This window comes from Nelumbo lutea, chromosome 3 (genome assembly GCF_056320005.1).
Source record: "Nelumbo lutea isolate HS-2025 chromosome 3, American lotus-T2T, whole genome shotgun sequence".
In the NCBI taxonomy this organism is placed as follows: domain Eukaryota; kingdom Viridiplantae; phylum Streptophyta; class Magnoliopsida; order Proteales; family Nelumbonaceae; genus Nelumbo; species Nelumbo lutea.
In genome coordinates, this window is record NC_142686.1 from 47,539,162 (window position 1) to 47,560,987 (window position 21,826).

General features: G+C 40.1%; 1 protein-coding gene and 1 long non-coding RNA gene across 9 annotated transcripts; both read right to left on the minus strand.

Moving 5' to 3' along the window:
- Window positions 1-4,291: 4,291 nt before the first annotated feature.
- LOC148864760 (uncharacterized) lies at window positions 4,292-5,801 on the minus strand. Its single transcript, XR_016110700.1, has 4 exons — window positions 5,531-5,801; window positions 5,249-5,418; window positions 5,014-5,153; window positions 4,292-4,853 (listed from the first exon to the last, which is right to left on the minus strand). It is a non-coding gene; the product is annotated as an uncharacterized LOC148864760 (long non-coding RNA).
- Window positions 5,802-15,964: 10,163 nt separating this feature from the next.
- On the minus strand, window positions 15,965-21,582 carry LOC148864761 (homeobox-leucine zipper protein ROC3-like). 8 transcript variants are annotated; one of them, XM_088974632.1, is made up of 12 exons: window positions 21,463-21,582; window positions 20,715-20,965; window positions 20,404-20,576; window positions 20,129-20,246; window positions 19,479-19,667; window positions 18,817-19,287; window positions 18,582-18,683; window positions 18,271-18,483; window positions 17,847-18,015; window positions 17,444-17,712; window positions 17,236-17,331; window positions 15,965-17,085 (listed from the first exon to the last, which is right to left on the minus strand). In XM_088974632.1, the coding sequence occupies exons 2-12, from the start codon at window positions 20,859-20,861 to the stop codon at window positions 16,627-16,629; spliced, it is 2,406 nt and encodes an 801-aa protein (XP_088830758.1). In that variant the 5' UTR covers window positions 20,862-20,965; window positions 21,463-21,582; the 3' UTR covers window positions 15,965-16,626. The 8 variants fall into 8 exon arrangements, with proteins under 8 accessions (XP_088830758.1, XP_088830754.1, XP_088830759.1 ...); XM_088974628.1 differs by having other exon boundaries at window positions 19,455-19,667; XM_088974633.1 differs by having other exon boundaries at window positions 20,715-20,970; window positions 21,463-21,580.
- Window positions 21,583-21,826: the final 244 nt, after the last annotated feature.

The window sequence follows — 21,826 nt, forward strand, 5'->3', positions numbered from 1 at the left end:
TGTATCTCAATTGCTTCTCTCTCTTTGAGTGAACTGATGAATTCTTTTGGGAAGAGATGCTTTTTGTTTGAAGCACTTGACAGTAAGACGAAGATATTGATAATTTGATAGAAACTCTCATGTGCTGCACCACGTTACTCAACCACTTTCAACCTGATAAGGCCACCATCAAGAGTGATAAAGGGCTGTCCCTTTCTTATCCCTTTGATTAGTTAAATACGATTCAGGTTGGTAGAGCAACATGAAGGGGGTGTGGCCAACATAAATATATATATATATATATATATATATATATATATCAGCTAAAAAAATGGTTTTGGACATGTATTTATTTATTTTTCAACATTTTCAAAATCAAGAAAAGATTATTTCAAAATGAAAAAAAAATAATGCTGATTTGGGATTACCATTTGGCGTGTCTTACACACAAATTTTTTATGAACCCTTTATAAATGGAGAATGGATTAGTCATACGCTATAGCTGTTCAGCGGGCTATAGAACCAATGATAAAATTTCACACCAGTAATGAAACACATAGGATCTATAAAAATAAAAAAAAATAATAAAAAAAAAATCAAATGATTATGTCGATACATTTGAGTAATGACCCATTTCACAATTTGTGAACTGGATTTATTGCCAAGATCTATCTATTTCTAAATATCTTTGTAATTCCTCCATTCATTTGAAATGATACAGTCAAAACAAAGGTATGTAGTTAAAAAGAAATAGATACCTTAGGGACAGGTAAGCTAATCAATGGCTCCTCTATCCTCTCTTTTTGTTCATCCAATTTATTTGTATTTATTCATTATAGGATAACGAGTGAGTCCCATATATTTTATAACCGGCGTGGAGTGTTATTATTGGTTCCACTTACTCAGTACTTACTTCAAAGCTCCTAAGGGTCATACCAACACACATTTAAGAATATCTTCATTTCAGTTTTGGGTAAGGTTCAAAGTATTGAAACAGTAGTTTTAATGTATAAAAGAGATAATAATGAGATCTGACAACCCTTGATCCTTGGAGATTATGGTGTGCTTCAATTTCTCTTGTATAGTTTAAATTTTGTGATCTCTGTGTATGAGTTTTCAGAGATTTTAGCCAGGATTGTTGTGGCTTTGCATTTTGTGTGGAAGGCCAAGAATGATTTTTATTTTATTTTATTTTGTGTGTGGTGAGGTCAGTCCAGTGGGTCTGAAAAATACTCGTAATGTATTGAATAATCTAGTTTTGAGTTGTAAGGAAATTTCAAGTGACGGATCAGATCAACACTGTCACTTAGAAATTAAACTTTATCTTCTATCTTTGAACAAGGTTCTATTATTATCTAGTGTGATGGTGGTTTGGATAATAAAAATAATAATTTAGGGTCTTTTGGCTTTGTGGTATATGATTTTAATAATTGTTTTCAATTAAGTTGAGAAAAACCTGAAGACAGAATTTTATGCTTATGGGTCTGACACTCTGACTGAATGACCCCGATATGGAGAGTGATACATTTTGGGGGTTTTCTCTCTTATATAATTTTGTCTTTGTCTAGTGAGAGAAGTCGAGAGAATTTGGGTGTATTTAGGCTTTCAAGGTTTTTTGTGAGTGAGGTTGCGAGTGTGCAGCTCTAAATTCTTATCCATTGCTAATTACATAGTGGATTTCTACTTCTTCGCCCGTAAATGTATGCTATAAGCCAAATCACGTAAATCTGTATACCCTCTCTGTTTACTTCTCTTTATTTCTATTTTTCTTTTTTTTTTTTTTCTTTTGGATGCCATTCGAATCTATATTTCCGAGTTTTGTGCAATAAACGTTTTTGTTTTTGTTGCAGTAATAGGTCCAATTGGTTTTGTAAATGGAGCTTTAGAAGCTGAGTTTTTTTCTGACGCAAAGTTAGTGGTTTGTTCTTTAACGTTGAGGAATTTAGACTTGGATTGGAGGCTGGATGGTTGTGCGGATAAAATATTTTCAGCTGTGATTTTTTGCCAATATTAAATTTAGTTATGGTACTAGAACTTTTAATTTAGTTGCTCACAGACTGGCTCAAAAAGCCAAAGGTCTTGTTACTTCTCACAATGGTAGGATAGGAGTGCCCTCCCGCTTGGTAAGTTTCTGTTGTATATAGTTTGTTTGCTTAGTTTAATCAATTTTTTTCAATAAAAAAATAATAAACTCTGACAGTAAGTTTCTGTTGTATACAGTTTGTTTGCTTAGTTTAATCAATTTTTTTCAATAAAAAAATAATAAACTCTGACAGTAAGTTTCTGTTGTATACAGTTTGTTTGCTTAGTTTAATCAATCTTTTTCAATAAAAAAATAATTAACTCTGACAGTTATCAAATCATAATAGGGGTGTTCATGATTCGATTAACCGAACTGGGTTATTGGTTTTTGGAAAACCGGTAATTGAAATTGAACCGAAGTCGATCGGTTAACTGTCAATTTGGTTTTTTATTATTTATAATATTTATTATAGAAAAATATATAAATATATAATAAAGTACTTGAAATATATATATATAGAGAGGTTAACCGAAATTAAACCAATACTTTAATCAAATTTTAGATTCAGTTTCGATTGATTCGGTTTTTTGATTTTTTTTCTCACCCCTAAATCAGACAATCAAAATTAGAGTTCAACCATGATGCATTCACCAATATTAATTGCACATAAAATCTGTTCACATTTGACGTGTAACACGAAGAAGAAGCGGATGCACAATGGGTTTTGCCAAAAAGTAATAGAATTTCATTTTATCAAAATTCTCCATAAGCAAAATTTTCAGGTAGAGAGCACTGTACAACCAATAAAGTTATTGTCATTTGTGTGTGTATTTGTTTTGAGAAAATAATACTTTTTCAAACCATTTTGTGGGAACAGTTTTGTACATATGGGAGTGCAACTCGGATACTCGATTCAAAGTTTCAAGTTTTGCCATTGCATCAGGCCCACCCAATCTCTATGCTGAACCAAGGGCAGCCCAAGTTGCATCCCTATACTTTGGAGAATAGGTTAGATCTGGTTTTTGTTTGCTGTTCACCCATTATTTGGGCAAACCTAAGTAAAGTTGCTTCAGACTAAGGTGGTGTTTTGTATAGCTTTCGTTTATTTGATAAACGGTGTCATGTGATTGCCAAATCAGCATTTATCCCATCATGTTGATCTACACGCTTAGGTATTTACAAAAGTAGGTATTGGTTTATGTGTGCACCAATCATTGGAAGGAGCTTCATTTTAATGCTTCCCCTAACGGTTGAGCATTTATTCACTGTTCTGCTGATGTAGTGCCTAATGGCACTTACTTGTCAATAAATAGTTTATCAAGTGCTTTTCTCGGTTTTGAAGATAAATCAAATACAAATTTTTATTTAATAAACGAAAGCTATACCAAATACATACTAAGTGAGAGGGCAGGGTTCAGTGGTTCAGCCCAATGTTCCCAAGAGAGAGAGAGAGAGAGAAAAAAAGAGAAGTTATTTGCAAAGAAATTGAACAAAAGGACATATAAGCCAGTATTTGTGAAGAAAGAAATTGAATAAGTTCTGCTGCTGGTTTTGATCCATTTTCAATTTGTAGGCTAAAACATTTCAGCCCATGATCGGCCCATCCATAGACTTCCCTCATGGACTCAAGTGTTTCACGAAAGGGTGGAAATTGATACCTAAGACTGCATTCAGGAAGATTACAAATAAAAAAAATAAAAAGTGATTGATTAGTACAAATACAAATACATCTGTCTTGGAATCCATGTATACTGTCATTATGCACCTGCAAAACTGAAAATACACTGAGCCAACATTTGCACTCTTTCCATAGACTTGATATCCATTAGGAGTTGGGTCTTGACCCAATTAGTGTACAGTTGATAAAAAACTTAGCTATATGAATGTTGAAATTTATGGAAGAGATGAAAGCAAATATCTGGGATCAAGTTTTGCAATACCTGAATCTCCGGTAAGGCTTCCCCAAATCTGTTAGAGTTGTTGGTTGGATGGCACACAAAGGGCCTCGGTAGGAGGGAATACCTAGTCTGGAAATCCATACCCCCAGTAATCTTATGGCAATTTGGAGGGAGAGGAAGGTAAGTTTGTTATAGAACACGGAACCGCTATAACAGAAGTTGCAAGAAGAGTGGAGGCACAGTTGTACTCATTGATATCAGCAAGATTTTGGAATTGTCCCTTTATCAGTCTTAACAACCAGACCTTTATGTTTTGATATGGGCCAAGTACTTTTATATATACGAGTCTTAAGATTGTACAGCCACTCACTTTGTAGTTTGGAGACATGACTTTTGATAAATCAATCACACCCCCTAATTAATTCTCAAGAAGTTGCAGCAATGACCATAAGCATGAAAATGTATTACAGTGCCCACAGCTAAAAGAGAATTTTACAGAGTAATGCCTCCCCTCTACACCCGAAATACCAACACAATCTCTATGCCCAAATCCTTCAAATTCATCAAGGAAAGGCCCTTAATCCATCAACAAGACACCCACATCAGCAGCAGTCTTTCCTCAGGATCAAACATTGTTTAGTTATGTTTCTTTAAATGATCTAACAAATTGTGAAAGGGACCATAAAAGGAGTTTTACAGAGTGCTGCCTCCTCTGCATCTAAAACACTGTACACAATCTCTATGCCAAAATCCCTCAAATTCATGAAGAACAAGTCAGGAAGCCTCTAACATCAGTACAAAATTGCAGGAGCAGCCTTTTCTCAGGAGTCCAGCCATGTTTCTACCAAATAATCTAAGAAATTGTGAAAGGGATAAAATAGCACCCCTGCTACCCAGGGAGGTCAAAACAAGGAAAGAATTGCTTCCCAAATCCAGGGACAGGCCCAAGTAATCTGAAACAAAAAGCAAACTTTCACAGGAAGTAGATTGCTGAGCTAAAAAATAAAGGGATACTTTACTCTTTCTATTATGTCTTTGCAACTTTACACATAGAGCATTTGTAATGGAGGTAAATACCTCAATTATCAAGATGATCAATGGTAAACACCATACCTTGAAAGACCAGCCACAGGGGCACCTCAAGGTCCTCAATGGCTCCACCTGAGATACCCGCTTTTAGAAAAAGCACCCAAAGTAAATTGATCCTTTCATATTCAGTGGAAAGGTAATTATTGCAATAGAGAAGAGTACACCTACATAATACATATAATTTTTTTTTATCATTATATAGGGATATTTTTTGAAATTTCAATAAGAACATTCCCAGTTTATAGAAAGTGGGATCTACCTAAATCAGAACTTCATTGAAGTTCTCTTGGATATATTATTATATTCTCACTGTCATATGATGCTATTCCTTAAGCCATCAATTGGTTGAATGAATCATGCAGCTGTTTTAGACTCCCACAAGTCTTGGATGATCTTTGTTGGAAAAATATGGCATTAAAAAGTTAAAACCTGGAAATGAAGTAGTGAACCAAAGTGTCAGTAGACTTACAATTGGAGAAGATCTCCCACAGTAGCAATAACAGAATATAGATCTTAAACAGCAAGGGAAGAGCAAAACAACTTCTCATTTAAAACCGTATGTGCTTCCTTCAGGAATTTGCCCTTTGCAAAGCATTAGGTCTTTGGCATCAGGATACAACAGCCCTACTCCAGCAATGTATACATTTAGTCCAGAAGGTAGCGAATTTGCCTGATATGTATGACCCGAAACCATAGGAAATAGATGTAAACAGCAGTGTAAGTATCAAAGATGGATGCATTTCAGCCACTAGAGAGGTGAGATAAATGGAACTAGTTCACCAAGACATATTTGGTATTTGTCCATTGTTCTCAAGAATTAGTAGAAAGAAGACTATAATGCACATATGGTGATAAATAAGGAAAAAACTTAAAAATAGGAAGGAAAAAAGAAGCCAAAGACCCCAAACAAGACACAACATGAGATGACATGGTGCAGTGGGAGCGCAGCCCATCCTAGCTTGTCTTGTGCGGTGGAAAAAACTTTTGTGCTCCTTTAAAAAGTAGCTACTTTCACTTTTTACAGTGGATGACAAGGCCACACCTGAAAATTTTTCAATGTTGGAAGAAGTGGCTTCAACATACACCGTAAAAACTGAAACTACTTCCTTTTTATATAAAAGGAGTGAAAGTAAACTTTGTGTGGTGGTCTAAAGACACACCTCTTACAAGGGGTCCAAAAGCACACATTGTTAAAGAAATAATGTAAATCATCAAAATACTTCTATCTTCCCGAAGACACAAACCTAGAGCTATCCTATTGCTACTCCATCCCAGCCTATGTAGATCATCCAAAAAATATAAAAACTATGCAGATTTTACTCCAGTAGTTAAGCAGCCAAAAGTAATATATTCCTTCCCTAGCTGGGGAAACTTTCAGAATATTTTCTGACCCTTGAGTCCATGAGAAGACTTCTACTATAGTGAGGGCCAGATGTCTACATTCCCTGATTAAATGTCTTAAGTTCCATGGACTTTCTGTTTCGTCTTGCATCCAGCTGGTGATAGATTTGGAGTCTCCTTCCATGATCTGATCAGACTCCCATACCCAAGGAAACTAGCCAATTTCAGTCCTCAGATCAGAGCAAATAGTTCTACTCTTATTGAATTTCCTCAGAATACCATCAAAATCTCTCTCTTTCATCATCATCGTCCATGCCTTATCCCAACTATATGGGGTCAGTTACATGAATCCTTTCAACAATCTGTTCTGATCAAAATATCCTCTTTATGATCTCTAAAAATGCTACCAACTCCTGAGCTACTTAGGTTCCACAAGTTGCAGCCACCAAAGTTCAATTTTACTCTGATTTGTGATGGGACTGGACTGTCTGGGCAGACACTTACCTGTCTCTTGTAGTTGAAGATGAAGTAGGGTTTATCATTTCGGCCCAGCCTTGCCCGGAAATTGTGATATACATGTGTATCAATGTTTTAAAATGTGGTGGCATTCCACTACCTAGAGGCGTGAGGCGTAATTCAGAGCGCAAGAGACATAAGCCTCCCGAACACAAAACCTCCTTAAGAGGAGGGAGGTTAGGAGGAGGATGAAGAGGAAGGGGGGTCTCATTTTTTTTTTTAATAAAAATCTTTTATATAAGAAGAATAAAAATGCATAACAGTAGTTCAAATGGGGGAGGAGGGGATCTTCTCAATAATAATCCATCCACCCAATGAAAATAAGGGCCAAACTAAAAAAAATGGGCTACTTAGAGAGAATCTGATGATAAAATAGTAAATGGGCCAAATCAAAGATAGGCCAAAATAGGCCACCAATGGACCTTTACGGGTCAAACAAAAATGCCTCTATGTGGCTGAAAGAAGAATAGGCCACAACCAAGCCAACAACCATAGTCAATGAAAGATCTTAATAGGTCAATAAAGTGCCTTGATAGGCTAAGGTGAAGATGCCATTGAAGTCCGTGATTAAGTCGGATTTGTATGAACCAAATCCAAATTGAATTAACAACCACTCTAGATTAGTTCAACTGATTTTGTTCAAAGTTCAATGCCCAATGTCCAGATCCCACATTAATCATCAATAGTTGTCCTTGTAGTCATTGCAGATGAAAGACATGAGAGTGCCATGTTTGTGTTTTGGGTTGCTTTCATTCATTCAATGTATCAGTCGATAACCCTTTTGACATTTAGAGATGCTATAATGAGAGTTACTGGGAAAACATGATTCATCTCATCGGGAATTGGTGAACTACAACATCAAAATGAGTGTCGTGATTTGCTTCAGTGACGCCATGGAGAGCTTCCAACCACGATTGAAAGTTAGGTAAGCGCAACAAATTTTTACATGATCTCAACAACAATATGAAGAGTAGAAAAGTAAGGTTAAAAAACTCAAATGCAGTTTCCTCGTTCGACAAACTCATACGCCCTAATCTTTATTTTATCTTATCCTTATCACAACAACCATGCATACGCCCAAAGTTATCTCAATTCACTAACAGGAACCGGTCCAGTTCTAGTCCCACTTGGACTAACGTTCATTACTTTGTTCTTTTTAATATTGTTTTAGAGCAGCTACAGTAGTCCGAACCAGTGAAGAAGGAAGAAGAAGATGAGGAAGAAGACAAGAGAAAGAGAGAACAGGAGGGTTTAGTCGAACTGATTAGACTTCCATTCAGTCGACTTCCTTGCGTTTATTAGGTTCTAATTACACTTACAAAGACTAAACTGCCCTCACTTAAGTGTGGGGTAGAGTACTCTAATAAAACAGCCACATAAGCAAAGTACTTAACTGACATAAGATTACTAAATTACTCTTATTCGGCTCACTCTAACACTCCCCCTCAAGCTGGAGAATATATGTCATATAATCCCAGCTTGTTACATAGATGATTCACTTTCCCTGAGTTTAGAGCTTTTGTAAACAAATCTGCCCATTGATCATTCGAGCCCACATGTTCTGTGTTTATCTCTCCAGCAAGGACCTTCTCCCTCACAAAGTGGCAATCAACCTCTATGTGCTTTGTTCTCTCATGAAATACAGAATTGGATGAGATATGGAGTGCAGCTTGGTTGTCACAATACAGTCTCATAGGTTTATCCATGTGAAACCCAATTTCTTGTAGAAGATTCCTCAACCACACTAACTCACAGGTAGTATGTGCCATGGCCCTATACTCAGCTTCAGCACTACTTCTGGCCACAACCGTCTGCTTTTTACTCTTCCACGTCACAAGATTTCCTCCAAGAAATGTGCAATAACCCATAGTAGATCTTCTATCATTCACTGAGCCTACCCAGTTTGCATCTGTATACCCCACTACTTCAAGTTTTCCTCCTGGTTTATACAATAGTCCACGGCCTGGAGCTCCTTTCAGATACCTCACAATTCTAAGAATTGCATCCCAGTGAGGTATACGAGGGTCCTGCATGAATTGGCTCACCACACTGACTGCAAAGGATATGTCGGGTCTCGTGATAGTTAGATAGTTCAGCTTCCCCACTAGTCGTCTATACCTTCCAGGATCTTCAAATACTTCTCCTGTATCACTGCTCAACTTAACATTTGGTTCCATAGGGGTCTCAGCCGGTTTTGCACCTAACAGTCCTGTTTCTTCCAATAGATCAAGAACATATTTTCTTTGGCACAGATTTACACCTTGTTCTGACCTGGCAACCTCTATTCCCAAGAAATATTTCAATGTTCCAAGATCTTTTGTTTGGAAATGGTTTTGCAAAAATACCTTTAATTTGCCAATCCCCAATTTATCACTGCCAGTAATGACAATATCATCCACATAGACCACTAATAGAATCTTCCCAACTTCTGAGTCATAGCTGAACACTAAGTGATCTACCTGGCACTGCTTCATTCCAAAACTCTTCACCACTTCACTGAACTTCCCAAACCAAGCACGCGGCGATTGTTTCAACCCATAAATTGCCTTTTTCAATCTGCATACCTTACCATCCTCCCCCTGAGCAACAAACCCAGGTGGTTGCTCCATATATACCTCCTCCACAAGATCACAATAGAGAAAGGCATTCTTGATATCAAGCTGAAACAGAGGCCAATCATACATAATTGCCAGGAAAATTAGTACACGAACAGAACCAATCTAGCCACCGGAGAGAATGTCTCCATGTAGCCTACTCCATACAACTGGGAGTAACCTTTAGCAACAAGTCTGGCCTTCAGACGCTCTACACTACCATCTGGCAAATATTTCACAGTATACACCCATTTACATCCCACAGCATGCTTACCAGGTGGGAGAGTAGTAAGTTCCCACGTTTGAGTATGTTGAAGAGCAGAAAGTTCCTCCTCCATTGCCTGCCGCCAATCAGGTGAACTGAGAGCTTCTTGGACATTGTTAGGTATGGAAATAGAGGATAAAAGGGAAACAAACTGGCAATGTGATGTAGAAAGACGAGATAATGAAACGAAATTGGAAATGGGATGGAGGGTAGAACTGCGCTTACCTTTCCGTAAGGCAATGGGTAGATCAAGGTTTGAGGGTTCAACAATAGGAGCCATGAGAGGATCCGCAGATGAGTTAGAAGCTGGAGGAGGGGCCGGTGCCGTTCGACGTGTATACACTTGCCAGATTGGTGGACGTTCGGTGGTGATCTGTATGGGATGAGGTGATGAGTCTACTCCAACAACAACATCTGGAACTGGATCACTGACAGGGAGAGGAAGAGGAAGTGCGGGTGGAGACGAGGGTGCTTCAGGACTTGAGAAGAAGGGGACTGACTCAAAAAAGGTGACATCAGGATAGACATAGCACTTCCGGGTAATGGGATTATAACACTTGTACCCTTTCTGAGTCCGTGAGTAGCCAAGGAAGACACATTTAATTGAGCGTGCATCTAGCTTGTCTATTCCAGGGCTCAGATTGTGGACAAAGCACAAACAACCAAAGACACGAGGAATTAATGGGAATTGAGATAAAGTGGGAAACAAGATAGAGAAGGGGGACCGACTATGAAGAATGAAGGAGGGCATCCGATTAATGAGAAAACATGCAGTGAGTACAGCATCACTCCAAAAACGTTTAGGAACATTCATGTGGTGAAGAATAGACTGAGCAGTTTCAAGAAGCTGACGGTTCTTCCGTTCAGCTACCCCATTTTGTTGAGGGGTGTATGCACATGATGTCTGATGAATAATGCCATGATGTTCTAAATACTGTTGAAATGAAGTAAGAAAGTATTCACGACCATTATCTGAACGGAGAATTTTGATTGGAACACCAAATTGTGTGCGTATTTCAGCATGGAATTTTTGAAAAATAGAAAACAATTCACTTCTTTCTTTCATTAAGTAAATCCATGTCATTCTTGAACAATCATCAATAAAGGAGACAAAATACTTGTACCCATTATAAGACTCTATTTTGATTGGACCCCAAACATCTGAATGAACCAAAGAAAAAGGACTCAACATACGACTCTCAACTCTTGGACTGAAGGACACATGACGATGTTTCCCAAACTGACATGACTCACATTGCAAAACTGACAAATGACTCAATGACGGGACCAAAATCTTGAGAGCCTTGAGAGATGGATGTCCCAGTCGGCAATGCCATTGTAGAGGAGTAAGCGAAGTCTGAAGAGCAATTGAAGATCCACCACTGTCAAGATAGTACAGTCCACCAGCTTCATGCCCCCCACCAATCTTCTTCCCCGTCTTGAGATCCTGAAAAACACAGGTGGAAGGAAAGAAGGTAACGGAACAGTTAAGAGTTTTGGTTATTTTACTAACAGACATAAGATTGAATGGAAACTTAGGGACATATAAAACAGATGATAAGGGCACAGGAGCCATGTCAATATTACCAACACCACATATGGGAGATGAGGACCCATTGGCAAGTGTAACAGTTTGTGATGTGGAGGTTTCAGATAGAGAAGAGAACACACCTGGAGTCCCGGTCATATGATCTGAGGCTCCAGAGTCAATAATCCAGGGAGAGGTTTTAGATGACATGCAAGCAATACCTGATTGGGCAAGTGTGGCAGTGGTATGCTGTGAAGTAGTTTGAAGGAACCGTTCATACTCATCACGCGGTACGCTCACCATTTCCCTCCCAGAGGTAGATGTAGATGTGGGATGAGTTCGGTCTGCCGGTTTACTGTCACTGATATCAACCTCACCCGCTACAACATGATTAGCCCATTTAGAGGGAGGGCCATGTAGATCATAACAGAAATTCACTGTGTGTCCCTCTCTACCACAATGAGTGCATTTCCTTGTAGAGTTATTCTTCCCTCTGCCACGGCCTCCCCCTGAGTCACGACCACCCCGACTAATCATGGAACTGCCACGGCCTCCTCGGGGAGCATGACCTCCCCCTCTTGTACTATATCCAACCCCTCGAGCTGTCACAAGTGATGATCTATCAGACTGTGTGGAGTTCTCTGTCTGTCCCAAAGAGATTCTACGAAGCCTTGAGAATACTTCCTCAAGTGTAGGAAGAGTAGAGCCCCCCAATATTTGGGCTCTAACTGGTTCATATTCCGACTTCAGCCCCACTAAAAATCTTGTAACATCTAGTTGCTCCCTTTGCTGTTGCTGAACTTTAATATCTGGAGTAAGGGGGTGATAGACATTAAGTTCATTCCTTATATTCTTCATGTTGGCATAATACTCTTCTAGTGTTTTGGTTCCTTGTTGTAAATCAAAATACTCCTGATAAAGCTGATACACTCTTGTTGTGTTATCTTGTCCAGAATATAGCTTCTTAGCATGCTCCCATATATCCTTAGTCGTATCAAGAAACATGAAGTTGACACTAATTTTAGGTTCCATACTATTCCACAGCCAAGTCATGGTTTGAGCATCTTCTTGCTCCCAATCATCAAACCCTGGAGAGTCCTCCAATGGCTTTTCATCTCTTACATGCTTTACTTTCTTCTTTGCCTTGAGAAACACTTCCACTGATTTGGCCCATGGAACATAGTTCTCCCCATTCAGCTTAATTGAGGTCATTTGTACCCCTAGGTAGTCGGAGGAAATTACCACATTAGGTTTCTGATCATTGTAGCCATCTCCTATTGCTGCCATTGTACTCTTTCACAGTTGCCTCTAACCTTACTTCTCAGCTACAAGCTGATTGATGTTGTTCACAGTTTGATACTTCAGCACCTATTGCAGCCCCTAAACACAACAGTGGGAGCACACACTTGTTCTTCTTTACACTACTACTGACTTCACACACCTACGACCCACATAAGCATCACAAGCACCACAACATAGCAGTAGGCCCTCTTACAACCACTCAATAAAAAAAAATTGCGCATCACAAGCACCACAACACAGTCAAACTGCTACACGCAGTTCAGATTTGTTTAACACACTTAAGAGGGCATTACACGACCACAAGGAGCTTGGCAAGGTCACTGCATTCCACCTTACACCACTCGGCCACCTACAGCAGCCCTAACACCACTCAACAACTCACAGCAGCCCTACACCATTCGACTACTGCACACACAGCCCTTTTTAGGGCAACAATGAACCTAGTTCTCTAGGTTCTAATCAGTACTAATTGATTCTTGAAGGGTTCCTACCTAGAAATACCAGCAACACAAGAGGACTAAATAACCAACCTTCCTTTGAGAGTATCAGCCAACCATTCATTGCTGAAATCACCTTCCTTGATGAAGGAAACTGTGCGCAACAGAGAGCAACGAACTGTGATGTCTCAGACCTAGGGCGAACCAGCTCTCTCCATTAACCAACTAGAAATGAAGAGGAGGGTGTCACGAACACAGCTGAGATGCTTTGCAAGCGGAAGCAGGTCAGAAACCTTGCTCTGATACCATGTTTTGGAGCAGCTACAGTAGTCCGAACCAGTGAAGAAGGAAGAAGAAGATGAGGAAGAAGACAAGAGAAAGAGAGAACAGGAGGGTTTAGTCGAACTAATTAGACTTCCATTTAGTAGACTCCCTTGTGTTTATTAGGTTCTAATTACACTTACAAAGACTAAACTGCCCTCACTTAAGTGTGGGGAAAGTACTCTAATAAAACAGCCACATAAGCAAAGTACTTAACTGACATAAGATTACTAAATTACCCTTATTTGGCTCACTCTAACAAATATGTTTTTCTCCTTCCTCATCACTGAGATCCCTGCAGATAACTATCCCATTTCTTTTCCTTTTACGATATTTGGGCATCTCGATTAGCTCCACCGATACTTTTTTTCCTTTTCTTGGTAGGTTTAGCCTCTTGCCACTTGGTCGAATCTACATTGCCATCTCACTTCAACTGCTTGTCTCCGACAAGGCGACAATTCCTTAGTTAATTAGGGGACTCAATTACCAAAAGTGGTAAGAATCTTCTACCTCTCCTTTTTTGCATTAAAAAGATTGTATTTCACAAAAATACTAAGTTTTAATTTTCCTTAATTTCTCTGAATTTAAGCTTGCCCCCCATAAAACCTCATTAACCATTGGAATTTAGCATGGGTTCTCTGGCAAGAGGTCATGCTGATAGTTTCTTCATCGAAATCGTTAGCTTTCATAGCTCATTCTTTTGCCACACGATTCAGTTCCCCTTGAAAAAGAACCCTCTGCAACTCTATTCTGCACTGTAGGTCTTTCCTCCACCATAGACTTGAAGGTTGTGATTTATCTTTGCTTTGTTTTCAACTGTTTGTCTCTCCAAAGCATCAATATCCTGATGAGCTTTCTTGGCATTTCTTCTATTGTTAATTTGACTAGTTGGTTGGGCAGTACTCCTCCTTTGATGATTCGCTTCTTTATTCACGTACTTGAACACCGAGGGGTCCACTGATGCTCTGCTCTAAGCCACTAATAGTCACTTAAAGTTAACTCCTCCATATTTGCTCTATCCAAAGCAATACTAGAGAAATGTTCATGGTGCCCTAGAATGCCACATCAACAATAGAATAGTGGGAGTTTACCTCTTCAGCATGTTTCCTTGCCCCTAGCTCCAAAGGTTTAGCAATATCAATCTACACCCTAACACATAGGAATCATCCCCAACATGGATATGCTCATCTAAATCTTCATCCACATCATTTTCGATTATTAATGTTCTCACACTTGCATCCATAGGTACATCTAAGATCCTCACACAAATATCTAGATGATTGAAATTTGGGTTTGGTTTCGAGGAATAGAGTTTGGTTCCAATCTTCTAAACAGTAGAGGATAATCAATCCCTCACCACAATAATACGTTTGAAGCTCTGGACAGGGCTTTAGGGATTCACTAAAAAGGAGAGGCAAAATGGTCTCATAAAATATACAGAGGGTAGTTCTATGATTTTAAATGTTTCAAGATGCACATGATATCACATTCTCTAGATAACTGATGGAATGTTAGCTAGCGGTCGGACTTGAGCGTTGATTTCTTATAGTACAAGCACCATGTTGTCGCAAGAATATAATGTTATAGATAAGGTTTTCATACTTCATTTGAAGATTATAAGAATTAGGAGTGTTTACGTTTGATTCAGTGTGGTTTAGAGAAGATCTCAGACCAAACTAGTAAATTAGAATTTGAGAAATTTCCAAACAAAACCAAACTATTTTGCCATGAAAACCAAACCAGACCAAACTATTTCACTCTAACTTAAAGAATTTTGGGATGGTATTATATTGCATTAAGAGAAGATGACAATCATTTAAAAGTAAACTTTGGAATTGAGTAATCCTTTACTCGGGCCCTATTCATATTTAGGCGAACCAAAATTTTATTTTAAAATCTTCCTCTCATTATCTCTGACTTTGACTTGCACCAATCTTTATCTTTTCATCTTTTTTATTTTCTTATTTTGTAGATGATGTAGCCTGAATTTTGCATCTCGGTACCCAGGTATCTTCTTGGAAAGCCAAAAATAGAAACCTTACCCATCTAATCAGGCATAGGGAAAGTAAATCTACAGATGCAAAAGAACATCAATTAGTTTCAAGTTCAACTGTATTTCCTCATTTAAAATCTTGCACGGTTGCACCATGATTAGGTAAAACTTTTTCAATCCTAACAAAATAGGAAGGAATTGCCCACCACTAACCATTGGCAATTTCTCCTTGCACCTTACATTTTTTCCACACACATGGGTCGATAGATGTCACACACACACATCCTACCTGCAACAAGGCTGGGGGTTATGGGTTTGGCCGTCTGGGGGATGGGCTTTTCTGTGAAGCATTTCTTTTCGTTTATCTTTGACTGGTTCCTGAAATACGTTTCCATATGAATCAATGAGAGAAAACCATCGTTGTTCCTGAAAAGTCCACGAACAGCCATTACCAGTGAGCTCGAGTCATGGTCCTGGGACTGACAGTGCTGCACCTTACAACCCAGATCAAAGGAAATGCTAGAGAGAGAGAAGTCGATGTTTGTCTGAGAGAGTAAACTGCAGTACTGCCAAAGGGAGACAAGGAGGAGCGCGGCCGGCCGTCTGCCCATCTCCACAACATGGATTTAGTCCCTCTTTTTGAATTAAAAAGATAAGAATGAAAGAAGAAGAAGAAGAAGCACAACAAGAACCAGCAGTAATAACACTAGTTGATAAGAATAAATAAACACAATTAGTCGATCGAGGAACAGAAGAAAGAACGAGCTACAAAAGAGGAAAAGGGGGGACCCGACAAGCAGAAGTCAATTCCCGAACCACCACCCTTGCAGACTGGTGAAGCCAGCGCATTCGACATCAATGCGGGTTACTAGCCTTACCAGGAAGCAAGGATACCACCTGGTGCGCTCTTGACTCCCTCTGTCCTTTTACCATTTCATTTGCTCCTTACACACTACAATTTCTATTCAAACTCTCACCTACTTCCCTACACATCCTTCCTCTTTCTTTTCCTTTTCACAAATTATTTATTTTCTACTACAACAGCCCTTTGTGGGCCTTTTGCCGGGTTTCCCCCCTGCAAATTACCCAAAACCTCCCCACCTCTTTCCTTTACAATATAAAACACGAAAATGGAATTCTTTGGCACTAATACCAACCTCTCAAATGACAATAATGCCGTCCTTGCTTGATTGGAGGGTATTATGGTCATTTGACAAAAAAAATTATATCTAAACCATTCCAACTTGATTCTTCCAGACTGTGAGAGTGTGGAGGAGAGGATTGAGGAGGGGAGGCTTCAAGTATTTCCGGTGAGGAACCCTACATTATCAAGATATCTCTCAATCAGTTGCAGCGGCCGGTTCAGTGGAGGAGCCCCCACTCACGCCACCACCAACAGAGTTGTTGCTGCTGTTGCTAAGAGCTGCGTTGATTTGGTGCACGGCATTGCATATATGATTGTTGACTGCAGTGACACTTGATAGGTTGAGCTTCGCGGATGGGATGGTGCTTGCCAACACCTGGAGCCCTACTGTAAGTAAGCAACCTGCAGGAGCTTGCCCATTTCCCTCTTCGGATGATGGCACACCATTCCCGTTGTTGCAGCTTACGCTACTGTGCCCTGCCGGGACTACAACGAACCCTATTGGGAGGAGGGGAATGTAAGATGGGTCCTCGCCACTCATTGCCAGCTGAACAGCATCAACGTCCATGGTGGAATAGACAATGAGGCTGCCGGATGTGTCGGTGCAGCTCTCCTGCAGCATGAGCTCAACGTTCTGTGATGAGTTGCTTGATGCCTGCATGCATGCAAAGCTAATCAGTCGAATTAATTTGTTCATTCAAAATAAGAATGAACCGAGCTAAACTCTCAATTGTATAGTTATTTACCATTCATAACTGATAAAAGATTCATTGATAAAAAAAAAAAAGACCGAGGAAATACGTACATTTATGCGAAGAAGAGAAATGCAGTTCCCAGGATGAGAGCCATTGGCGATGTGAGCAACTTCATGTAATGAGTTCCCACTAGAGAGAACGTCCAGCTGTGGACAAATATTGTAAGTTAGTTCTATGTCTCTCTGCAGTCTGCATAGTCCCCGTGGATTGATAAATGGAGTCGAAGGGTATCATGTTGATAAGAGAGTTAGCACAAACCTGAGATCTGCGGCGTTCATCCCGCAAGAGGTCGAACACTTGGTGGCAGGGAAACGGGAGCCAAGATGTGGAGACGGCACCAAGGATCATGCCATTTGGTTGGCCAGGTTCTGTGTTCTTCCTGGTTGTGATCCGAACGTTGTCATCGGCGGAATCTGAGAGAGCTGTCCACGACTGGCCTCCAGTTGTGCTAATGCTAATGCAGAATGTTTTTATCATTCTTTGTGCCAGTTTCATCAGGTTCTTTCTTGCTTCCGGAGAAGGTATTACTGCAAATTCCAGGATTAGATGAATATATGTCAGGCATCTCTCTCCCTCCCTCTCTCTCTCTCTCTCTCAAAGTGTACGTAATTATGTCGTACACTCGATCTGGTTATAAGAGAAGATCAGAAGAAAGCAATACCTCCAAGATCGGATATATTTCTTGCCATGAGGCTTGCGAATCTCTCACATTGCCGTTGTAGGACTGCTAACCAGCGCTGCGCACCAAATGCCATACCACTGTTCACGAAGTGATTAAATATTTGATGTACTGGTTTATCTTCTATCTCTGCCTGTTCCACCCATGTCACCTGTATGGAATGGCTTAGCAGAATCAATAGGCTGGCATTATCTCCACAAATCCTTTATTTATTTTGCAAAGACATGATCCATAGATCCTTATCTATTTGCTAAAGGAAATTTGGCGAAGAGAATATTGTGATGTTCATTGTTAAAGAAACATTATTGTAACCATGTAAATTGCAGCAACTAAATTAATTTAATTTAGAGATAGAATAGAGAAGAACAATAGATATTATCAGTAAAAGTGGAATGTTAAACCTTACCCTGGAGTATCCATTAGGCATATCCTGAATAATGCAGCCAGAGGGTCGTCTTCTGTATCTAGGAAAGCTGGCTTGAAGATTGTCATGGAAATTGTCAATTGGGAAATCAACGATTGCCCAAGTCCCCTCCTCCATATTTTGTTGGCAATAGCGAAGAAAATGAGCCTCACGCGTTGGTACCAAAGGAGACTGAACTTGAAACTCTGCATACATCTACGTACCCAGAAGGGAAAAAAATGGGGAAAAGGTTGAGATCACGAATATTTAAGCGGAAGAAGATTTCGCAAAAAATATAAATAAGAGATCCTTACGAGAAGAAGAGAACCGCTTGCATGACCAGAAACGCCAGAAGTTATAACCTGAACATTTCTTGCTTTTGACACAATGGATGGAAACAGTTCCACCCATTTATTCTGCAAAATAAGAAGAGAATTAAGGGTTTCTGGGTTCTGGGTTTTTTATATATGTAAACGAGTAGATCAACGGGAAGAACCAAAGATCAAGCAGCGTATAAGCTAGCATCTTGCTACTTAAATGGGGACTTACAGCATCTAAGAAGGCATCCACCAGTGTGATGCTATTCATTATAACAAGAGCACTATCTCGGGTGGCTTCAATCCTGAACTCAGTATTATGCTGTTTGACGTTCATTGGCCATGGAAACATCCTTGCATGCTCTTCCAGGTTGAGAACTTCCCTACCACCAATGCTGCTTCGAACCCAAAGAGGATCAGTCGCGTGGCACATCTTTACCAGTTCATCCATCGCTGCCATGGCAAGTTCTAGAGCTAAAGGCTTCTCTTGTTCCATGATCACACAGCCCCCAGCAAACTGTGGATTCTCCGGCAATGGGGCCACCGGAACTATGTCAGTGCAATTGGATATAGGCTCGTGAAAATGCCTAGAGTAGATTCCCATGTCAAGGTCCAACGAAGGGAGTAGCAGAGGCGGTGCAGGCGCCAGTGCTTGAATGGACCGACCACTGTATCGTGAAGCAACGCAAGAGATACGTTCAAGCTGCAACAGTAGCTCGATCTTAACTTAAACATTTATACTTTCCAGTACAAATTTCCTTGATTCATGTTCAAATGTGTTGAATCAACAGAAACTACTGTACATTCACTTGTCTATTATATTATAACTGTCTTAAGTGAAACAATCAAACAAGATTTTCAGTTGCTTACGTTCTCATTGTCTGTAAACAGTACCTCTTCTTTGAGTCTGGCATTTTCAAGGCGAAGGTGCTGTTCATCGAACGAGACCTCCCCCAGAATGGCCGGACCACCACAGTTCGGACAGATAATATTCCTCAACGCTGCTTGAAGACGGAAGTTCTCGTTCTTTAGGTTCTCGTTTTCTGTTCTCAGTATCACGTTATCTGCTCGGTCTTGTTGAGCCTGTTACACCAAAGACAGACAGAAACACAATAAATAAGCATGGCTTTGATTCTTATCCTAAGCACACCGGTGCACTTTATTTGTTCTGCAAGTTGAGAGAGATCATTAAAAGTTTGGGCTGGACTCTACACCAAGATCCTTACAGCTGCTTACAGCTTACCACAGTACTGGTTCTTCAACCAGGGAAACACATGAGCAGGTAGGGTTTATTGCGCAACCCAGTGTGTATTTAAGGAGTTTCCAACCATTATAAATGAGCTTCTCTCTACAGTGCGGGAGGGTTGATGCCTTGATGGTTTACGCGTATACACAGACCCCCTCGTTCTCGAAAATCGAGATTGCGTGTGTCAACAGTTGGCAGCAACAGCAACCAGCTCTCCCCGATTTACAGAATTAGGGTTTGGACTCTTGGACTTCTGAAGAAGTTAAGGAGGAATGGAGGATGATGCTAAAGTGCGCACCTTCATCTGCGTTCGCCGGTTCTGGAACCAGAACTTGACTTGGCGAGGTTTGAGGCCGAGTTCTTGGCTCAGTTTCATCCTTTGCTTGTCGTCCGGGTGCGGACATTCTTTAAACAGACTGATCTCAGAAAACAATTAAAACAAAGAATAATGCATTAGAAAACTGGTCATGAAACAATTCACAATTCAGTATTGATACACCGGAGTGCGTAAGATAACGACTGAGTCCAGTTCAGAGAGAGAGAGAGAGAGGGGGGGGGGGGGGGAACCCCTACGCTTCCATCTCTTGAATCTGGCGAGCAGTGTGTCTGTGATAACGTTTCTTCTTGGGCTGCTGCTCGTTCTCCTGCTCATCACCGGACAGAGACGGGCCTTCGGCATGGCCACTGCCCGAGCCGCTTCTCTCCATCTCCTCGTCCTTCCCTTTCGCTATTCCAACTTCTTCCTTCTGCAAGAAGGCGCAATGCACACGATTATTAGGCTTCTCGCGAGTGGTTTATTTTCTTTATTTTTTTTTTTGAGCGAAGAAAGTAACCATAAAAAGAGGGACTTGACTAAATTTGCTCGAGTAGAAAAGGAAAGTTACCGGAATGATAGCAGAGAAAGGATGGAAAGGGAGGTTAGCCATGAAATTGAGATTAGGGTTTCGGATCGGCGACGAGAAGAGCGGGTCTGCAGAGACTACGTTTCCGCCTAACGACGACAGTACCTGACAATCTCCTCCTCCATACATTCTCGCTACGAGACAGAAATTAACCCAGAAAAAAAAAAGACACGATCAGATGGTTCTTCTTTGCATCACTCGAACCAGACCTCCACTTTTTCCTTTTTTTATTCCTGTCCTTCACAGAAACGAAGCAAGAACAACAGTAAATCATGCTGAGGAACGTTACTTTTAACCGAGGAAAAGAGCCTTCGCAATCTGCGAAAACCAGTACGAATCCACTGGAATCGTTCGAAAGATAACGTAGAAAAGTGCAGAAGATGTCAAAGTATATAAGAATCTACCAAACTGAGTAAGCTGAAAAGGAGAAGCATCTACAGAGACTCGAATAATATTCCAAAATAAACCCGAAAATCCTCTCAAAACATCTATTCCCAAAAAAAAAAAAAAAGAAAATGCAGTAAATAAAACGATAAGACGAGAGAGAGAAACCCAGATCGAAAATACGAAGAAGAATCTCGCAAAACTCAAAAGCATTGATACCTCTGAGCAAAGTTGGAAAAAAAATCTGAAGATCTTAGAGTTCCAAAACCGCCATGAAAGCTTGACAACGAATTAAAGGAGAGATGAGATCACCAGAGACTCAAAGTGAAAGAAAATAAATAAATACCAGTGTCGGTGTTTTCGGAAATGGAGAAGTCGGAGAAGCTGAAGCCTTAAAGGGTTTTTTTGCTTTGGTTGCTGGAATTTTCAGACCGACGACTCACTCTCACTCACAGCTCTGCTCTGCCCTCTCTTTCTCTCACTATAATTTCACTCTCCCCGCCATTACTCGGTAATTATTGTTACCGTACGGGGTAAATGCGACTTTAACTACGGTTGACAGAAACCGATAACGCCAGTTAATCTCTCAATACTGTTCAACCGACACGTGGATCTGTTTCACTGGGAGAGGAAGCGTTTCTGAGAAGGATGAAAGTCAACCTTCTATCTTCAGTCCTTTGTATTCTGTCCAAATCTAGGGATGTGATGAG